Below are 21,968 nucleotides of genomic sequence, written 5' to 3' on the forward strand. Positions count from 1 at the left end.
AACTTCATGTTTCCCTTGCTGTCCTGCAGTTGTATTTGGCAGTTAAATCATTTTGCATTTAGTGAAAGTACAAAGTTCACACAAAAGTAAATTACACATGGTAAGCAAACACCACTAGAGTTAGATATAGTCAAAGTTCTAATATGTGCCAGCAACAAGATACATGCCTCAAGAACTTACAAGAACAAGGACTTCCAAGATAAAGGGATGGAAAGGTTAGTTATTTTTTATTAAATAGAAACACTAATGCATATTCTGAAAAAGTAGGTTTTTTGGATGTTTTCAGGAAACAGGCAGATTCACAAAATTGTCCAGTGTCTTCATACAGACGTGATTGAATCAAGCATTTTATAGAGGAAATGATAGGACATCTTGGGACCCCAGAAGAATACCCAAAAATTCTCCGCAAATCACTGTCAGTGTTGCTCTAATGGTTGTTACCAATGTACTCAGTGATTGGTAGAGCTAGGGTTTTTATGAGTAAGGTGACAGCATGATGATCCTATCTCTATTTTATCATCCCTGGTTTTATGTTGTCTCTCGGCACAATACAGTATCCCATTCATTATTCAATACATTATCCATACAGCAGGTGCCATAATTGAGCCATCCCTGTGAGTGGGGTAGACACTGTCTGTGGTGCTGCCCCACTCCTGTGATTGGTGGTAATGATGATGTCACACTGTACCTATGGTCCAACAGCACTTCTGTGAGTGGGCCCACCATTGAGCCTGCAGCCCTGTGGTACTCCTGGGCCAGTACGCATAGAAATTCAGAGGAAATAACTTAAGAATGGCCTCAAGCCCCAACTTGGATGAAATAGGTTCTCAAGTTGCTTGCAGGACATTGGAAAAAATATTTTGTAAAGAACAGAGTGTATTTTTAGGTTTTGTTTTGTCAAAAACTAGGTTTCGTCTTTTTTCAAGTGCTGATATAAATGTGATTACCTTATCATTCTTTTCACTCACATTCCTTAGAAGAGGTCTTTATCCTGCTCAATTTTTTAAAGTAATGTTGTGCGTGCTTTACACCATTTCAGCCAATGTTTGGCTTTACGCATGATGATCTTAGGCTTGTGTGCGGCGGCTCGACCGAGGAAATCCATTTCATGAAGCTCTTGACGTACAGTTCTTGTGCTGATGTTGCTCCAGAGGCAGTCTGGAATTTGGTAGCGTTTCAGCACTCGGCAGTCCTGTTTTGTGAGCTTGTGTGGCAGCTCTAGCAGGACAGAAATTTGACCAACTGACCTGTTGGAAAGGTGACATCCTACAACAGTGCCACATTGAAAGTGACTGAGCTCTTCAGTACGACCCGTGCCAACGTTTGTCTATGAAGATTACATAGACAAACAAATATGCTGCCACATAGAGATACTGGAACATACGTAACTAAATAAATATATATGTGACCAAAAGTAACCCAAAAGGTACCTTAGCCCTCTGGACTTAAGTACTTGGTGATGTCTATGTCATAAAATGACAGCCCCGAAGGGTGCTCCAGGGCTAACACTGAACAGCTTGAATCTCTAACCAAAAATATTCAAACCACTTCATAGTGCCATCGGCTTTTAATACAAGTATACATTTTAACCAATCACAGCCTAGTGCTGGAGTCTGCAGGATGAAGGGGAATTAAAGGAAGCAAGTTCCCTTTGTGCAACTGCAGATGATAATTGCTGGAGCGCCAGTCAGCGCCACACACTGATGCGCCAGATAGTAGCTTTTTATCCCATTTCGCAGTTTTGATATGGTAGCGAATGCTGCTGAAATGTCAGTTCATCCACGATTTTGCTCCTCATATGCAAGGAAAGAACCGTGGCTTCTGGTCTATATTGAATACTAAATGCTAAATCGATTGGGAAAAACTCGATATTCATCTTAATTTAGGCTACTCGAAATAACCCGGACGGGTAGCTAGTTCCTTTTGATCAAGATACAGTTTGTAGCTACTGCTTCCATGTACGTTCTATCGTTTTACCCACCTCCACATAAAATGTACGTTTTCGACACTCGGCGATTTTCAGTGTTTGATTTGTCTGGTCTTTATCCGCGTGTGGGACCGGAAGCTGTTTGGAGTTCGAGTTAAACGCTACCGGAGATGCTCTCGTCGCCAGAGAAAACAAGCGGAGAGCAAGAGACATAAATCCGACAATCGGGGCCCATCGCCTGTCGCGACAGGTGAGGCAGTTATGAGGACGGAGTAAGAGCGCAGTACTTTAAAGGTGTCATGAGGGCAGCTGCAGGTTTCTGTGTGGTTCATGTTCACCGCAGTTAACCAGCGGAGCTGTCTAGCCAGCCAGATAGAAAGCTAACTAGCTAGCAAGGTCTAGCGCATCGGTTGGGGCGGTGGGTGCCATAGCAACGGCGCAAAAGAAACATTATTCGGCTTCAGACACAACAGGGCGAGATACAATGTCAAAAACCAGTCTATCAAGCGGGAAATTGGATGCATGAATGCATTTTTAATACAGAATAGTTTTGTAGGTGAATTTCACAGACTTGTCACGTTTTGTATCGCCGGTTTATGCATTCAGTGTGTGCGTAGACTATGTCTGTCTCATTGGCTGAGAGTGTGTTGAGCTAATGTCAGGAGCGCAAATGAAGCCTATTTTACAGCAAGCTAGCTTGTTAGCTAAATTAGATGCCTTTTACAAACTTCTTGCTATTTAGCTAGATTGTTAGCTTTATGCGACACCTTGATTTGGAATGCACGTGTGTTGCTTGTTGTCGACATTGCACAGCTAATGATGTCTACTGACAAATTAGCTAGCTAGGTATGCTAGCTAATAGATTGTTTGCGAGGCGTGTTCAAATAGATTGCTAACGATAGCTAGCTGCGCTTGCTGTGGGGAAATATTTTATCTGTCATTAGTTAACGTTAGCTTAAAATCTAGTTTGCTTGGTAGCTTGTCAGACAGCATATCTAATGTTCATTATAACAATAGATGTTGTTCAAAAACTTCTGCAGAAGTCTGTGCCACAGCCTAAAGCAAAGATCGTTAGCTAACAATTGCAACAAGCCGCTCTTCATTCAAACGTTGACGATGATCAGCGATTGCGCCTTTGGTGAAACGAAAGAGAACAGTTATCTAACTGGCTAGCTATCTGTCGAAGATGTAATTGTAAACGTTAGCTTTCGCTGTATTTCAACAGAATTATGACAGTTTCAGTGTTTGACCAGTTGACATTTAACTCAAAAACTTTCTGTGAAAATATGTTATTCTATATCGATAATTACTTAATGCATTGTTGAGTACCATGTACGTGTCAGTATACTTGTTGGTCAGATAAGTACCTGATGTCTACCTGTGTCTGTTTATAATAATAATAATAATCGTGTAATTCAGGTGTCTGAACAGTGACTCATTACTTAGTTTTAATCGACACTTTTGTTCATTTCTATTGTGCCGCAGTCTTTCAGTTATTCTTACAATGAAATTTGGCTTTATTTAGTCACGTCTATGGCCGTGATTAATAGTGTCTGTGTGTTCTCTGATATTATTTTGAGAAAAAGCTATTGTGGTTTTCATCCTTTTCAAACATCTCCTATACTGTATGGTAAGCTCTAAATACCCATCAATTTGCCTAACATTTTCAACAGTTCCTTTCTTTGTAAAGTGTAACGTTACCACGCGGCCTATTCAGTCCTGAATTCATGCGAAGTTCTGTAATTTAACATTGTTAAAGACGCATTGGCGAAAACCCAAGTGCCGATTTATGGCACGTAATTTCGCAGCTGTATAGGTACTGAAAGCAGGCCTCACCCACAGTTTTCCATGCTGAGGGTGTGATGCGTGTGTCCCAAATTGTCTGCGACCTGAGGCTGGTTTTCCACGAGGGAGGCCCTGTGGTTGGTCTGGTCCATCTCTCTGCCTGTGCCTGCTGTACTCTAGCGGGAGAGTTTACACGGAGTTTCCACTGGTTGGCCGCCCACGCACTTGCTAGGTTTACATTTAGGGAGTTTTCGTCTTGAGTTCAGGTCAACACAAGCATCATTTTTTTCAGCTTGGTTTTTGTTCTTTTCCTCCCTTTTGTCTTCTTTTTCAATACATACAATTTCTGTATTAGCTTGCTGTCACTATTTTGGTTCTTTTAAATACATGTCTCTTTGGTCTATTCTTTTATTGCCATTCCTCTTGCTACCCAAATTCTGATTAGTCTGTCGATCAACTCATAAAGGGCAAGTAAGAATTCTTACAGTTGACCCATTTTTTTAGGAGCCAGTTAAAGCGACTTATTGCAGAGAGCAGATCATTTTGATGGGTTCACATTAATCAGTGCTTAAGAGTATGTTGTTGCTCCTTGCCCTTCGGTGGTTCATGATGCTTCACCTACCCAACACTGTTGTTGATCTGTTATCTCTGTCTCACACCTCTGTTTGGATTCCCAGGGTGAAAGAGAGTGGATGGAGGAACTTATAGTGGGCGTACCCAACCTTACCCTCGTATAAATAACAGGGAAGAAGTTGTGCATGAAGTCTGACAGATGAGTAGAGGTGCACTTAAGTGAAAGGCAAAAAAGACTGAAAGGCAGGGAGACAATAACAGAAAAAGAAGAACATCAAAGAGACAAAGGAAGAAACCGAGGGGGCGTGCAGAAGGTAAATGAGTGCATGTTCAGATTCTGTCTTTTTTTTGAGAGAGAGAGAGAGAGAGAGAGAGAGAGGACAGTCTACTGTGAGTCAGGGTCACTTCACCTCTGAGCATCGTGGGAATCGGGACGAGGCTTACTGTCATCGGTGACATTGCCGGCTGATGGAATAGAGCCGCGCTCAGAGAGATGCTCAGGGACACTCTGAGGAAATGCCTGTCCGCCAAAGCCGCTGTTTAAGTGTCTGTGTCTGTCTGTTCCACAGTCAGCGGATGTCAGGATGGATGCTGACGACTGCAATGGCCGTTCCTATGTGTCAGGTAAGCCACCAGTTTGTACGTGCGCATCTTGTGTAATTTGTACTTTTGTACATTTGTAATTCTGTATATCACAGTCTTAGAAACTGTTAGATGACAGGACGTAGTCTTACTTTTTCTGGTGCTTTTTTAATTGCTGTCCTCCAAAGTCAAGCGCCACTTCTTATCACACTGTAGCTCACGAGTCGGGCTCGCAAAAGGATGAGTCTGAGGAAAGACAGTTTGTGTGCGGCTCAACAGGCGGTCTCTGAGGCTTCCGATCAACCAGCAGGGGTCGCTGGAGCAAAATGGGACGCAGATCCCCTCCAGCTGAACCCTCCCTGACCCTAGGCAACAGTACCACCAATTATGCCCATATGGTACAGTCAGGATACAATCCTGGACCATGGGGCTTATCCAGGGATGGGCGATATGGCCAAAAATCTTATCACGATACACTGATATGTTTTCATATAACGCGTTTGACGATTAAAGGTTAACCTTTCCCCTCATTTCATTGTAGAGCTGTGGCAGTGCGGTATGCAAAAATTAGCCTCTTGAATTCTTCCTTTTTTACAGTGCTGATGGGCCGCATGTCTTGAGCAACACTGCCTGATGACGTGCAAGTCTTTGTGTCATTTCGAGTTCTCACCTTGGCATGAGAGAAAGGCGGCCACAATCATTTGTTGCTTTGGTCGCACATCAGTCAGGCAACTAATGCTTGGGTGGTGCCTTAGTCTTTGTGTTGTCCTCATGGTCAGAAATGACCCTTTTCTGAGTTTAACAGCTGTGAAAAGCCCATAAATTTTCTTCTTTTTATTTTTCAGAGAATTTGGTGACTTTTGCTAGAGTGCCATTGCCTTTTTTTTATTTTTATAAAAAGCAATGCACCGTCAGGATACAGAGGTTGTCTTATAAGTCTTTTATAAGCCTGCTGTTATGAAATCAATAGTCATAATTGTGTTTCTGTCTTTGTCGCCACTGGTCTGATTCATAATTTGCAAAGAACATCATTGCAAAGGCACCATGTCAGGCTTAAGGAAGACAAGCCACTTCCGTATGACAGTTTGGCCTTTGTTGTCAACAATTTCTACTTGCTTGAAGCTTCCTGTGTGGACCTCTCCTTTGCGTTCACTTGAGCTTTTGTCTTCACTTATTATTTTATCGACTTACTCTTTTTTTTTTTTTATGCTTACTCTTCACCAACTGCAGAAGTTGTGTGTGTCTCTGGCTTACTAGCTTATTTTTGCAGGTTTATTCATGGCATGTGATTGGCTATGCGTGCTGTCGTTGTGATCATCACACTATGTGATGTTAATTTGAGCAGCGGGAAAACGGACACAATTTTTTAAATGTAGAAAATGATGCCCGGGATTTATTGTGGCATAACATCATCGCAATAGTTACTGATATTGAGTTATCGAGTTACTGATATTGAGTTATCACCCCAAACCTCGGGACATCCATGCACTAGAATGAGAATAGCACTTTAAGCAGATGCTCCACCCAGCAGCCTCCCCATCATTTGCAATGTAACATGCATCTTATTAACGCCTGGTAGTCTCAACTTGATTTTAGCCGCTCTTTAGATCTTTCCCAGTCCGTTTGCTATGAGTTTTCGGCCCGTGAACACAGGCTTGCTTTGGCTTAAAGTCTCAGGTTGTTTTAGTGTATCTGCTCCTGCGAGTGGTGCCGTTTGCTCCTGTGATTGTCTTACAAGCTGCGAGTGGATATCGCACCGTTTTGACATTTTTGCCAGTTCTTGAGTTTCCGAAGCAGGGGAGGACTGCCAAATGCCAAGGGAAAATAGTCATTCTTCAGCTTCATGTGCCAGCAGTTTTGTTTTCTCTAAGCTGTCAGTGTTTCTTATAGAGCTCCAGTAAGAGTGCCAATGTAAGAAAAATGTCAGTGTAAGAAAAATGTCAGCGTAAGAAAAATTCTACGTGAAAGATGCAGGCTGTAAATACATGCCAGACAGCAGGAGAATATGAGGAATTTACTGAGCTGGGGGAGAGATTGAGGTTTATGTAATCCTCCAAAGACTGCGAGCATGCTACTTCAAACTACGGAACCACACCATCTGGAAAGAAGGTGGATGGCTTGGTGGAAACAGTTGGTGACTTTCTGTCTTTGGCTTGTGGTTGCTGTGAGCTGGAGCAGTTTGGCTTGCATTACCTACCTATACTACGAAACGTATTATCTGTATTGTGTGACTGAAGCAGCTTTGAGACACAAAAGTAATTTTGTACAATAATGTGTTAACAGTCTAAGCTGAAGTGTATTATGAGTGTGTGTGTGTGTGTGTTTAGGCAGTGGAGACTCATCGATGGAGAGGGAGTTCACTGGAGGCTTGGGGGCGCCCAGTGTGAGCACTCCCAACAGCCGGCACACCTCACCCAGCCGATCCCTCAGTGGTGAGTGCGCTCACACCGCTCTGTCTGTCTGCCGGGTGTACCGTACGCACCAGACTACCGTACCCCAGCCACAGCCTCAGCCACTGTTCTGTGGTCTGACTCACTCACTTTCTTTGAATATCTTTACTCTCTAGCGTGTACTGTACTGACTCACTTTCTGGAATAACTTTAGTCTGTAGTCTGTACTGTACTGCACTGACTCACTTTCTGGAATAACTTTAGTCTCTAGCCTGTACTGCACTGTACTGACTCACTTTCTGGAATAATTTTAGGCCATATTCTGTACAGACTCTCTTTCGGGAATAACTTCAGTCCCTGTTCTGTACTGTACTGACTCACTTTTTGGAATAACTTTACTCCCTAGTCTGTAATCTACAGACTTTCTTTGTGGAATAACATTAGTCCCTAATCTGTCCTGTTACTGAATCTTTGGCTGGAACAACTTTAGGCCATAGTTTGTATTGTACTGACTGTTTGTGGAATAAGTTTAGCCCATAGTTTGTTACTGCACTGACTAATTTTCTGTAATAAATTTAGTCCCTAGTCTGTACTGTATTGTAAAGTCTTGCTTTCTTTTAGGCATGCGCAGAGACTTTATTGTTTTTGTTTGTAATTTTATCTGCTTGATCAAAAAACTTTCTGTATCTGTGATTATATTTGGACTGAAAACCAGAAATGGGTGTGGTTTAAACAAAAAAGTTGTTTATACAAGACAAATTTCTAGGCCAGTATACACAGACATTGCAATTGTTGTGCTTTCAAAAGCACCAAACTTATGACTGAACACTGACATGTCATTAATCATTAAGGATATTGACAGACCATTTATTTGTATTTTAAAAGTTGTATTTTACAAACAACACTAGTTCTGCTAGCTCTACCACATCAGGCACTGTAAATGCATTGGGAACAGGCAGCTCTGTTAAACTATCAAACCACTATTGAACAATTTCATATTCTGAGTCGATTGCTAACAGTCACAAAAAATGTTGCTAGATATCTACCTGGGCAGTCTTGGCTAGCTAGCCAAGCTGGCTACTACTAGTCTCTCTCACGTGTTACCCCACATTAACTTTGTTTTTGGTGGATGTGGATGGTTTAAGACAAGACTAAGCTATTGATTACTAAAAGCGGACAGCAACGTATCTCTATATATTTCCGCAGTATCTCTCTCCTTCTGGGTGTGTGTGTGCGTGCGTGTGTGTCCGTAGCAGACCCACCCCTTAGCCCCCAAGTTTTTGGAATTTAGTTCAGAACTAAATTTATGAAATTCAAAAAGGGAAGCCAAATTACAAATATTTTAATCTGAAATATTTATCGAAAAGGTTCATTGCATTGCTGGATCCTTATTCCTTTGTAACAGGGTTTATCCATGGACGTAAATGCTTCCTGACCTGAAAGTGGCAGAGAGCGGAACCGTCCACACATTGGACATATACATTTTCATTATGACATTTGGATATTCATCTATCGTGAGGCGTGTGTAGGAGTGACAAATTAAATTTAGCAGACATAAGAAGGTCATCGCAGGTTGTCGCGTTGCTCTGCTCGCCATGGAAACGCTTCTCCTAACGCACGGCCACTCTCCACGTCTTCCCAGCGAACTCCATCAAGGTGGAGCTGTACAGCGACGAGGAGCCGGGCCGCGGGGCGGGGCCGGAGGAGCGGGGCGCGGATGAGAGGGACGAGGGGTGGAAGGACGAGAGGGGGGACAGGGCGGAGGAGGGCAGCCCCGAGCTGGGGGGCGGGGGCGGGGGCTACGGGGAGCTGGCCAGCCCCGAGCCCGTCTCGCCGGGCGCCATCCGCCTGCCCAACGGGAAGCTGAAGTGCGACGTGTGCGGCATGATCTGCATCGGGCCCAACGTGCTGATGGTGCACAAGCGCAGCCACACAGGTAAGCCCGGCTCGGCGCCCGCTCCGGCTTAACCTCCGACGCGTTAACTTAACCCGACCTGACCTGCGCGGTCTTACTGCGCGCTTAACTACCCTAACCTGCGACCTATGACCTGACGCGGCTTAACTACCCTAACCCTGACGCGTACCACCACCTAACCTAGACCGCGCGGCTTAACTAACCTAACTCGACGGCTAACCACCCCGACCGCGGTGGCTTAACCCCCTAACCCTGACGCGTTGCTTACCTGACTGCGCGGCTTAACTTACCCACAACGGGTACTAACTAACGACCGCGGTACCCTACTGAGGCTATAACCTAACCTCCGCTTAACTACCTAACCCTGACCGCGCTACCTACCCTGACCGCGGCTACTTACCTAACCCGTTACACCTACGACTGACGCCTTACTAACCCTACCGTTAACCGACCGGCTTAACCTAACCCTAACCGCAAAGCGCTCTGTAGCAGCGGCTGGCTGAGTTTGTTTTTCGGAGATGAACAATGGGAAGGGACGAGGGTGCCACGCCCTGCTGAAGCAGTGGGTCTAATAAAATTCTGACTTTGCCAGTGGCTGGAGTCTTGTGGGGTGGGATGCAGTAGCCCACGGCTAATCTTGATCTTGATTTTTCAGAAAGAGAGGCAGGTGAGGAGACCCTGAGTCCTTTCATATGGGGGATATTTTATGCCACAAACATGGTCTGGTATGTCCAGAGGTGTGTGCATTGTGGCTGCACACTGTAGGATAGAATGGAACAACTTTATTTTCTCCAGGGGAAACATCACAACCAATGCTAGCATCCCTGTATGCCCATTGGTATCTAACATTGGCGTTAAGTTCATCGAGTTTATTGCGAAGCCATCTAACATTGGCGAACATAATAGAAGGAAGCAGTAGACAAATCTGTCTCCTGGCAAGTTCCTTTCCTTGCTGTCTGACACCTCCCCTTCATCCTCACTTCCTTCTCTTCCTCATTGGCTTTCTAAGGAGACCCTGCAGTCATACGTCAGTCATATTCTCCAGCCACTCTAACACTGGCGAATGATATTGGTGGTACTGATGGTAACTTTGTTGCCACAGGGCTAACAGACATTCCTGTGAATATGTTATGGACACGCGTTTCCATGGAGACCATTGTAAACACGATTCGATCTGCTAGATTTTGTTGATAAGTATTATCAAAAACTACATCTGCAGCACTTTTATAACAGCCCATTTCCCTCTACTTCCCATAACTGAGATATACTAGATCAATCAAAAAATTTAAAAGCTAATTATGATAAAAGTTCAAAAACACACAGCATTGTGCAGTGTGTTTCCCACAGGTTGAGAATTTCTTTGTGGTGATCGACTCTGTGTGTGTTTGGAGGGGGTGGGCTTAGTGACGAGGGGGGAGAATTGTGTGCAACACAGTCCTTGCGACTCGCGCCATTGGTACATTTCAACAAACGACTGAGCTCTTTGGCACAAGGAAGAGAGGGAGGGAGAGAGCTGGCTTGTTTTGGAAACACAATGGCTAGCAGCATTTCGCTTAGTGCAGCTTTAATTTTGTCCCTAATAGCCGAACAATAAAAACGCCCGAAAGTACACACACCCAAACTAAAACAAGCCCAAAAAACTGCCTGAATTTAACAGAAAATTAACAAGCGGACTTGGCAATATTGGAAGGAAGGGGGGATGGGTGAAGTACAGTGTTTTGCTTACAGAAATAAAAACTGACGTAGACTTGCGGTGTTCCGAACAAAACATGGGGAGGCGGCCGCTTCATGCAGAGGTTGACGTCCTTCCAACATCTGATGAATGATGCTTATAATTTTTGTCGCTTATTGTCTCGCGGAAACACTAAAACACTTTGATGTGAATCGGATCAATAATTATTGAGAAAAGGACAAAGCAACTCCACTGCTTCCCCGTGTTCGGAGTACCACATCATCTTACGGTGTCACGAGTGTCGCAGTCATCATGTTCAGACTCCATGAGTCTATGTCAGTTGTCTATGACCATGAAATGCACTTTTTGTACGTTGCTTTGGATAAAAGCGTCTGCCAAGTAAATGTAATGTAATGTTAAATACAAAAAATCTTTTTGTACAGTGGCAAATCCATTTGGGCGGGCCGCCCAAATAAAGTCAATGTAAGGGAAACGGTGTTGTGTGCTGTTAGAGATGTCTTTTGAGTATGCGTGTATGTGCTCATTCATGTACGTGTGTGTGTGTTTTTGGCAGGTGAGAGGCCGTTCCAGTGTAACCAGTGTGGAGCCTCCTTTACCCAGAAGGGCAACCTGTTGCGTCACATCAAGCTTCACTCTGGGGAGAAGCCCTTCAAGTGCCCCTTCTGCAACTATGCCTGCCGACGCAGGGACGCCCTGACGGGCCACCTCCGCACTCACTCTGGTGAGCAAGGGGCGGGGAAATCGCACCGCCCCGCCCACTCACAGGGAGAGGAGAATAACACACAAACAAATTGGGAAAGGGGAATAGCACACACAGTTTTGGTAGAGTGAATAGCACACATTTGTTGGGGAAAGGGGAATAGCACACAGTTTGAGAAGGAGGAATAGCACACAGTTTGAGAAGGAGGAATAGCACACAGTTTGAGAAGGAGGAATAGCACACAGTTTGAGAAGGAGGAATAGCACACAGTTTGAGAAGGGGGAATAGCGCACACAGTTTGGGAAAGGGGAATAGCACACAGTTTGAGAAGGAGGAATAGCACACAGTTTGAGAAGGAGGAATAGCACACACAGTTTGGGAAAGGGGAATAGCACACACCGTTTGGAAAAGGGGGATAGCACACAGTTTAAGAAAGGGGAATCACACAAAGTTTTGGAAAGGGGAATGTCTCACACGCAGTTTGGGAAAGGGGAATAGCACACATGCAGTTTGGGAAAGGGGAATAATGTAATTAAAGAAAGAATCGACAGAAGTGAACGCAGCAGGGAGGCCATCGTTTGAATGGATTTGGGAATTTGAGTTTGGGAAGAGAAAGGAAGAAGTAAAATTGGAGTAAAAATTGGTTCTAGAAAAAAATAGGTTCTAGTTCTAGGTTCTACAATGTAGAACACATTACACTTTTATAAAAATCTAGAAATATAAATGTATAATGTGTTCTGCATTGTATGTCTCTCTGGATAAGCGTGAAAGGAATGTAATGCATTATAGGGCAGTAAACCCATGGCAAGCAATTGGTTGGACATGCCAGGCATTATGAAACCGGACCATGTGAGGACCATGTATGTGGTAATGCTTTGTGTGGCCGAGCAGTCGCTGTCCCCAGATGCCATTTTAAAATTCTTGCTTTTTCCTGAGAGCCTAACATGGAGTTTATGCAATTTGCCTGCAAAGAAATCCTTTCATTTTCCTAAACAACTAGGTGTCCTTGAATTGTGTTATAATGGAGAACTGAACTGTCTGGTCTCTCTATGGGTGGTTTGTGTGTGGCTGATGTGTAAAGAGCCTCCTCTTCACTCCTCTCTTCTCTCCCTGTGTCTCAGTGTCCTCCCCCACCGTAGGGAAGCCGTACAAATGCAGCTACTGCGGCCGCAGCTACAAGCAGCAGAGCACACTGGAGGAGCACAGGGAGCGCTGCCACAGCTACCTGCAGAGCCTGGATCCCCAGCCCACACACAGCACCCACACACAGGGTAATGCCCCGCCCACACACAGCACCCACACACAGGGTAATGCCCCACCCACACACAGCACCCACACACAGGGTAATGCCCCACACACACACAGCACCCACACACAGGGTAATGCCCCGCCCACACACAGCACCCACACACAGGGTAATGCCCCCCACCACCACACACTGTAGCCCACCCACACAGGTAATGCCCACCACAACAGCACCACACACGGGTAATGCCCCACCCACACAGCACCCACACACAGGGTAATGCCCCGCCCACACACAGCACCCACACACAGGATAATGCCCCACCCACACACAGCACCCACACACAGGGTAATGCCCCGCCCACACACAGGGTAATGCCCCAGCTCACACAGAGCACCCACACACAGCGTAATGCCCCGCCCACACACAGCACAATGCCCCGTCCACACACACAGGGTAATGCCCCACTTACACCGCACCACACAGTAATCCACCCACAAACAGCCCACACAGTAAGCCCAACCAGCACAATCCCGTCCACACACACAGGGTAATGCCCCACTCAAAAGCACCACACACAGGGTAATGCCCCACCACCACACAGCACCAGCACAGGTAATGCCCCCCACACACACAACAGCAGCCACACAAGGTAAGCCCCCACCCACTCACACACCCACACACACACAGCAGCCACACATGGGGTAATGCCCCACCCACATTCACACACTATTTGACCAACCCCCCCGCTCACCTGACCACTTGCATTTCTCTCTCTCTCAGTACTGGGCCCAATCCTCAATTACTAACATTTATCTCAATATGCCAATACAGAAACACACAAATGTAAAGATTTAACCGCAGCCCTACAGACAGGTGCATTTTTATCCCTTTGTAAACATAGTACAGTTGCAAAAAAGAGCTTAGTAAATAATCTTTTAATAAAGACATCAGTATCTCTCCATTAGGTTTAATGCATAGGTGTACAGGCCGGGGTATTGCTGATCCAGAGTACAGTTCGGCCAAATCATTGGGAATGTATTTGGAATTTTGGATACTGGATGTCCCTAAACAGCCCTGCATCATTGTCTGCCTTGCCTGACTTTATTTAACCGTCCTCCACTGTGCCCACCCACACAAAGCCGAGTGTACACAGACCTCCCATGTTTTTGCCTTTGGCCCCTTTTTCCACACTGTTGGCCACACTGTACTACAAAGCTGCTAGCGCTGATTGGAGGGGGGCACATCTCGCTCATAACAGCCGACCTATCACGTGACTGGGAGGAGCCAAAGCAGCGGTGACCTTTGGGACGCCGGCTGACCGGTCGAACCAGCGAATGACGTAGCATGTCTTGTGTGTGTGGGTGTGCTTGTGCGCGTGCGCGCGTGTGTATGTTTCGCTCTGTGGCGGCACACAGGCGAGGACCTGCGGGATGTGGACTTCATGCCGGACTCCGTTCTCCAGCCTTCCGCCGACAAGATGACCTTCATTGACCGGCTGGCCAACAGCATCACCAAGCGCAAGAGGTCCACGCCCCAGAAATTTGTAGGTGAGCGCCCGCCAAACCCCAGACGGGCCCCTGCTGCGCAGACCGATCTGCACACGGGCCCCGCCCCGTTGCGACGCACACCGCAGTTCTCCAGTATGACACAGAAAATGGCTCCTCGAGGACTGTAGTTATGGATACCAGTTTAAACGCAGGGACATTTATAGGAAGCAATTTCCTGTGTTCCTGCTCATTAGAGTTGCGTGCAAGGACAAGTGATCAGTGATGTGTGTAGTGTGTAGTGCAGGGGTACTCAGTGGGGCCAGTGGTGTGGCTGGTTTTCATTTCTCCTCTGTAATCAGGGACTGATTTAAACCAGGTGAATGTAACCTCTGGCCAAATGGTAAATGGACTGCATTTATATAGCGCTTTTATCCAAAGCGCTTTACAATTGATGCCTCTCGTTCACCAGAGCAGTTAGGGGTTAGGTGTCTTTCTCAGGGACACTTCAGCACGCCCAGGGCGGGGATCGAACCAGCAACCCCCCGACTGCCAGACAACCGCTCTTACCTCCTGAGCTATGTCGTCCCCATGCCAATCAGTGACGTTGTTGGGCTGTTGACTTTCAGGCAGAAGTGGGGACCAGCAGTGCTGAGTGTCCCTGGTGTGGCGTGTCCCAGCATGTCCGTGTGTCTGTCTGCTCGCAGGAGAGAAGCACATGCGGCTGAGCCTCGTCAACGCACCTTATGAACTGAGCGCCGGGTTCGACAAGGAGGGGGACGTGATTGGCTCGCAGCACGGGGCGGCCAACCTGCCCAACTTTTCCGGCGTCGGCGGGCCGTTCCTGGGAGCGCCAGGCGGGGTAGGGGGCGGGGCCCCAGACCCTGTCCGGCCCCTCAGGCTCCCCCCACCTCATCCGACCTGCCTGTCGGAGCTCACGCCCGTCATAAGCTCCGTCTACACCCAGCTGGCCCCCCTGGGCCCGCGGATGGACTGCACGGGGGGCGGGGGAGGAGGAGGAGGAGTGGGCGGGGCCCTGAGTCTGGGTGGGCGGGAGGCGGGGGAGGGTCACGAGGACCTTCCCCCCGGCCGCAGTCACGCCCCCTCCCCCAGCAACGGCTGCCAGGACTCCACGGACACGGAGAGCACGGCAGAGGACCAGTACCCCTCCGCCCCGCCGCCGCCCGCCGTCAACTCCAACCACCACGCCCCCCCGCCCCCGCCCCGCGCCCGGGACAGGCACAGCCCCGGTCACGCCAAAGAGAGGGACGGCGAGCGCGAACGGGAGGAGGGCGGTCCGTCGCTCCCCCCGCATCCCCCGCCCCCCGGCCCCGCCTCTCCCGCCCCGCGGGACGCCCTGAGGGTGGTGGACGGCGAGGGGCGGCCCGTGCGCTCCTTCCGCTGCGAGCACTGCCGGGTCCTCTTCCTGGACCACGTCATGTTCACCATCCACATGGGCTGCCACGGCTTCCGCCAGCCCCTGGAGTGCAACATCTGCGGCCACCGCAGCCAGGACCGCTACGAGTTCTCCTCCCACATCGTCCGCGGCGAGCACAAGGTGGGCTGAGGAGGGCCAGTGGGGCCCGGGGCGGGGCAGAGGTTGGGGAGGGGGAGGGGAAACGCGCGGGTAACGGTTTCACAAGGCGTCGTTTTTGTCCTTTTCGAGACGAGGTCCAGGTGGGTTTGGTCTGCACCAGAGTAGGAGGTTCCCCCGTTGAAAGGGTGGGAGCCTGTAGACGCGAGGCCTTTTTGGCGGACATCTTGTGCCGTTTACGCATGGAAATGCACGAGACGGGTGTCGCATGGCGGGCGACGCGCTCCCTTTCACGGGAAAAGGGGGAGGGCCAAACCACGCACTTTGATTGCACTCTCAAACTGACTCATTTCTTTCGCAAAGCGCAGTCATTTCGCCTCAGAAGTGCCTTCCTGAAGTGTGGTTTGCCCTGTCTCTCTTAAAGTGGGCTCAAACCTGTTGCACAGACGACTGAGGTCCAGATTAACTCCTGCTGGAAGGGGGTTCAGAAGGGAAGGAGTCAGGGGTGCGTAGTGCACTAGGGCTTATGGATTAAGGTTTCCTTGTCTTGTACTCAAGTTAAGGGACAGTAACGAATGGTGCCACTCTGCTTTCTTTCCAGACAGACGTAACATTCAAAGCGACACAGCTGTGGTGCAATCGCTCAGCCAATCCCATGCTAGCAGCCTCACTTAATCAGTGAGTAGCCTTAATTACGCAAGTCAGTCACGTACCACCTGATAATATGCACCTGTGTGGTAGTCGCGTCGCGTGGAGACTGGTGTAGCGGTACCGGCGTTAGGATAAGAGGGTCCGAATCATTTGCCATCACCATCCGTTCTTGAAGCAGCTTTATTGAAGTTAAACGGAGTAACTGATCCCAGGTCAGTGGAAGAGAGCAGCAGTGAGAGTTATAACCACATATCTGCCAGTGCGGCCGGGTGAAGATTCATCTGGGTCAAGCACGGGCCTTTTGGTTCATTTTATTTATTGCCCTTAAAATGTGATGGAATTACTTTGCTTTATGTATATATCGTTTAGATGATAGCAGGAATGTAATTAGTTGCTTGTTTTTATGCTCCTATACTCACATTATGCATAGTTTATGATTTTGTTTACACAATTGTAGACTCCCCCTCATTACTTAATGAAGCATTTTAGAGGATTTTAGAATTTCAAAGATAATAAGGCCATTTGTTTTTTTGTTTTTGTTTTTGTTTTTTTTTTGGGGGGGGGGGGGGGTTCTTTAAGTAAATGTAACTATATATTTAGATGGAGAGAGGGAGAACCCACACATGTTGCCTTATTAGATGCCCCAGAAATTGCAGTGAGATTTGAAGTGATGCCCATTACCATACATCTCGTTTAGCTTCTCATTTAGCTTGATGTACTGTTGAAATATCTCATCTGTAGGTTTACTTTATGCAGAGTTCATTAGTTGTCCAACCCACTACGCAGGAAAAAAGACAAAACAAGAAAAAAGCTAGAAAATCAAGATGCTTCAGGGCGTAGCTGTTGAACTCTGCATAAGCCCACAAACCTTAGCATTAGCATGACAGAGGCTAACGGTGTCATCGTTTGAATTATGAACTCCAGTGTGGACGCTAACGAGGAGTAAAGTGAATTTATTTTGACATGTTTCTATTTCTGGTGCAGATCAAACAGACAATGTTTTTTGAGGGATTTTTGTGGGTTACCTCTTCGGAGGATTGCACTTTCCAACTTTGTATGTGTGTATGTGTTTTGCAGAGGACGCTGACTGTATGATTACAATGAGCTGAAAGGCTTTTTGGGCTGTGTGTGTGCAGACCGGGCAGGTGGTGGGCATCGCGTTCGGTGAGCGTGTTTTACTTTCCCCCCCATCCGCTCCTGTTGCACTGGTATGAGACGGGATTCCATTTTTGCAAATGTAAATCGAATCTTTAGCGAAGTATCCCAAAATATCGGTTGGCTTCCCGGCTCTCCAAAATGAAGAGACTCGCCATCCTCACCATCTCCGGCTAGTTCATTTGCATGGCGCTCCGCTGTTATGGCGTTTTGGCCTTTTAATCTATACCATTTGGAATAGTGGAATTGCTCAAAGTTGGAGTCCATGGCGGGAGAATTCTCGCGGTCTCTTTACGGGAAGGACGTCTCTTGGCGAATCAACAGAAACGTTTGAATGCACAACGTGTAACTATATAGAATTGGCTATTTGATTTCTTTTCGTGTATTTCTGTTGTGGGGAAATGTGGCATGCCGTTTATTTTTTAATGCATATTTTAGAAGAGAAGACAAAGTCATACAGTGGGGAAAAAGACAAAGACAAATCTAAAGCACTAAAGGGTCACTTTAAATACATGTCAAAGATTATTTAGAGGTACAGTAATGGTTTGTTATCAGCTGCTAGTGTGAGTTGCGGACGAATGAGTGTGGGTCTCTGAGCGGGTTGGCCTTTATGAAACGGTCACCTACTTGCCAAAAGTGCTCCTGAGGATACTGATATCCTTGGCTGTAAGAAAGACTGTTTACTTGATGTTGTAACTTGGAATGTTCCTCTTGTTCGCTTAATCTAAACCATCAAATCTTTGCTGTGGTCCTGGACTAGTTGTAGGTTTTAGCGCACAAATAGATGAAAGCGTTAAGAGAGAAGTTGTATGGAGGGCTGTGGACACAGACGCCCGTGACATCGAACATTTTCAGTATTCCAGTGGATTGGGTCAAATTGGAGGAACGATAACAGGAAAAAGCAAATTACCATAAATCTAACGAAGTAATTAAATACAAACAGCAAAGTTGTTCTTTAAATGGATTGTTCAATGATAATGTATAAATATCACTATATATGCACTTAGATTGATGGAGAGATAAAGGTTTGTTAAAATTATATATTGAGAGAGTTTGTGTGTGTGTTTTGTCAGATTGTTTGATGTGTAGAGGGATTTGGATCTGATGAGTTATTTAACGTGACCAGGCCTTAATGATGGGGCGGAGCTTAGCAATCATTAGGTGGCTGGGGGGCGTCGGCTCGTTTTGGCAGCAAATGTCCGCTGTTCTCTTTTCCCCAGTCAGTCCATTTGTATTTCTCTATGCTGGGAGCGGTTATTGAAATCCCTTTCATGTTAAAAAAAAAAACACATCTTACAGTGTGTGAACTGTGAAGTCAATCCCCCAAAATTTGAGCAGTCTTAAATACCCAGTGAATTTATCTGGGAATTTTAGTTCTATGTCTTTAATATTTTGTGAGAAAGAAAGAAAGAAAAAAACAACAAAGAACCTCTTTACCTCAAATGATAAATGCCTCATGTTTTCTGAAGAAAAAAGATGTGGATTTCAGCTTTCTGTTCATTTTGCCTTTAGTTTGTAGGTGTGGAGGAGTTATGAGACGGCCAGAGATTAACTGTAACATAGTTTTTCATTTGTATTTCTTTTTCTATGTCTAACGAATTATTTCAATAAATTAATGAATAAAGTAAAGTTGGTTTTAAAATGACGGAAACAACAGTTTCATAGCTTCTCAATTCTCCTAAGGCAATCGATGTGATTTAAAGGAGTATCTTAACGTGTACCATCTTCTAATTGCGTGTGATCATTACGACGTTTGCTTTAAAAGTGGTCAAATTAAGATGAAGGTTGAATCCCTGTATATTTTAACTGTGAAAAGGCGAACCTAAAACTATGAATGGTATGCAAGAGCGAGCGGCTTAGTGGCACTGGTGTAGTACGATAACTACTTGTGAGAAACATTTCATTTAAACCCAAAAGGGCTTATTCTAAATTCTAGCATCACCGAGACAGAGACGAATTCAGTGATTTTGTTTGGTACTGCTGGTGCTGTTAACGCTTTCATCTTTGGCGCGGTGCATGTGCGCCGTTGTAACCACGCTGCTGTAAAACGGTTAACGTAAAATCTCTACAAAACTACAATTACAGTCATCGATCAGACGCACGCTGCAGGTTTAACAGGTAGATTACACAGTCGCTGTTGACGTGATGTAGGCTATGAATACGGAAGGATGACACCTCAAGAATGACATGTGGATGGCCTTTGCACGTCCACAGTTCTGAAGTGCTTGGTGACTTCGGTCAGTATTCTGCCTTTATCCACATTTTCCTGTAGTATTCCTCAATGTCGAGGGTTCATGCAGTTCCGTTGCTTAAATATTTCCTGTGAATATTTCCGTTGATGACGATGGGAAATAACGAGGAAACAACTATCTGTCTAAACCAAATGGCACGTTAAGTAAATGCGCATGACTGCCAAAGAATTGATGACTGTCCTTGTAGCGGGGTTGGCCTGGGGCGCGTGGTTGACATCTAAATTCACCCCTGTCTGCCGAAAGCAGAGCCCCACCGCCCAACAACTCCTTTACGTGGTTTCTCTCTTCTACCTCCACGGAAACCTGCCATTCGGAAGCCTGATTTGGTCGCTGATTTGAATTGGCGCGGATTAGAGTTCCACTTGAGGATCTGAACAGACTGGATGGAGAGGAATCGCGCGCGATGTGAACGTGAATCCAACTGCTAACCTCCACGTCCGTCCAAAGAATTCCAAGGGTTTGTTTAATTTTGTGGTCTTTCTGTGGCGGTTGCATTGGTCTACGCACTGAAGCCCGCATTAAATCATCGTTTCCATTGGATACAACAAACCTCCTTGATACAATTAACCTGCTACCACCAACTATGTATTTCTACAATGGAGATCAAACTCATAATGTTTTATGTAATGTTTTGTTTTATACTTGCCTACCTGCTTTTGTTGAACACCAGACTATGGGATGACTTGCACCTGAACAATCATTTAAGCTTTAAAATTTCTTAAGCTTTTCCCTCCCCTTTCAAAAAAAGAAAGTCAACACTGATGTATGCTAAGTCTGCACTGTTGTCACTTAGGTCAAATCTGTTCTGCAAGGGCTTCTCACTTTTGTGATCTGTGAGCTATCCTCCTGTTAAGAATTGGATGTGTTGTGTTTCAATAACAAATGTAAAACAATGTTCATTTGTGAATCCATGTTCACTTTCAAGCTCAGCAACCAAAATGACTGTGACAGGAAGAAAGAAAGACATTGCTTTTGGGATTAGATCTAATTATTGAGCTACAAGGTCCTGCTCAGAGCAGTAGCACCCTTGTTAGTGCAATGCAATTTTGCTTGTATACGTTTAAGTATGAGTTTTAGGAAGGTAGAGGTGTATTACAAATTTCAATGAAAAAATTCAAGATGCTTTTTTTTAGACAGGGTGGTCCAAATTCACAAGTACTGAATTAATGGCTTGTTTTACTGATATTTTTTCAAACATCGTAACCCGAATATATACTTGGAAAAACAGTTCAAGACATTGCAACTATTTTTTTAACAATGAAGCGCAACGGTGTACGAGTTCCTTAATTTGTAAGGCTTCTTAAGATGTAATGTCAAGACTAGGTTCCCACAGATTCAGTGACTGATGTATGAACCCTAGAGTTTACAGTTAGGGCCTGCTTCATGTCTTTCTGACATAGTGACAGGAGTGAGGGCACTGTGTAAGAATGCCAGTGATCATCCACTGTCTTCCAGTGTTGTGCAACACTGGATGACAACAATGAAGAATATTTATTAGCTGTGTTGCATGTGATTATGGGATAGGTTGCAATGGACCCCCCCCCCCATCCTTTTTTTAGCATTTGTACAGTAGCTTTTAAATCGAAAGCATACTTTGTACTCCTTTTCAGACCACCCGTGTACAAAAGATACCCTTTTATTTTGTTACTGATGTATAAAATTCCAAAGTGCAATATGTCCTCAATTTTTTTTCATGTGTTATTTTGTTCTCTATCTCTGTGAATGTTTGTTTTATAAACCTTTCTTGGATTTATCTGTTCTGGATTGCTATGTGCATTTGTGTTATTACCATTCTTTAACCTCTTTTTCTCCCTTTCTGTGAATGGTGTGGATCGCTTTAAATAAATAAAAAATCAAAGAATTTAAAAAATAAGACTACTACTGCAGAGCCTTTGTATATGTAACATACTGTAATTATATATTTGTGTAATGGACAAACTACTGTAAGTTTTGTACTGTATTGGCAGAAGGTCTATTCCAAATAAAAATGAGAACTTTACAGGTTTCCTGTGATGTTTTATGCGAGTACATAATCTAATATCCTTGTAGATGAGGGAATATTGTGATGCAGATGTATA

The 21,968-nt window shown here is 45.5% G+C and overlaps 1 protein-coding gene across 7 annotated transcripts; it reads left to right on the top strand.

Annotated features, from left to right (window-relative positions):
- The first annotated feature begins 1,703 nt into the window (after nt 1-1,703).
- LOC135237391 (zinc finger protein Eos-like) lies at nt 1,704-21,889 on the top strand. Of its 7 annotated transcripts, none has more exons than XM_064304520.1 (9): nt 1,704-2,177; nt 4,390-4,599; nt 4,855-4,909; nt 7,195-7,299; nt 8,900-9,193; nt 11,419-11,586; nt 12,687-12,836; nt 14,230-14,361; nt 15,006-21,889. In XM_064304520.1, exons 3-9 carry the CDS (start codon nt 4,870-4,872, stop codon nt 15,863-15,865), a joined length of 1,749 nt encoding a protein of 582 aa, XP_064160590.1. In that variant the 5' UTR covers nt 1,704-2,177; nt 4,390-4,599; nt 4,855-4,869; the 3' UTR covers nt 15,866-21,889. The 7 variants fall into 7 exon arrangements, with proteins under 7 accessions (XP_064160590.1, XP_064160594.1, XP_064160588.1 ...); XM_064304522.1 differs by having other exon boundaries at nt 2,177-2,199; XM_064304521.1 differs by lacking the exon at nt 1,704-2,177 and adding an exon at nt 2,217-2,479.
- Nucleotides 21,890-21,968: the final 79 nt, after the last annotated feature.

This window comes from Anguilla rostrata, chromosome 13 (genome assembly GCF_018555375.3).
Source record: "Anguilla rostrata isolate EN2019 chromosome 13, ASM1855537v3, whole genome shotgun sequence".
NCBI lineage: Eukaryota > Metazoa > Chordata > Actinopteri > Anguilliformes > Anguillidae > Anguilla > Anguilla rostrata.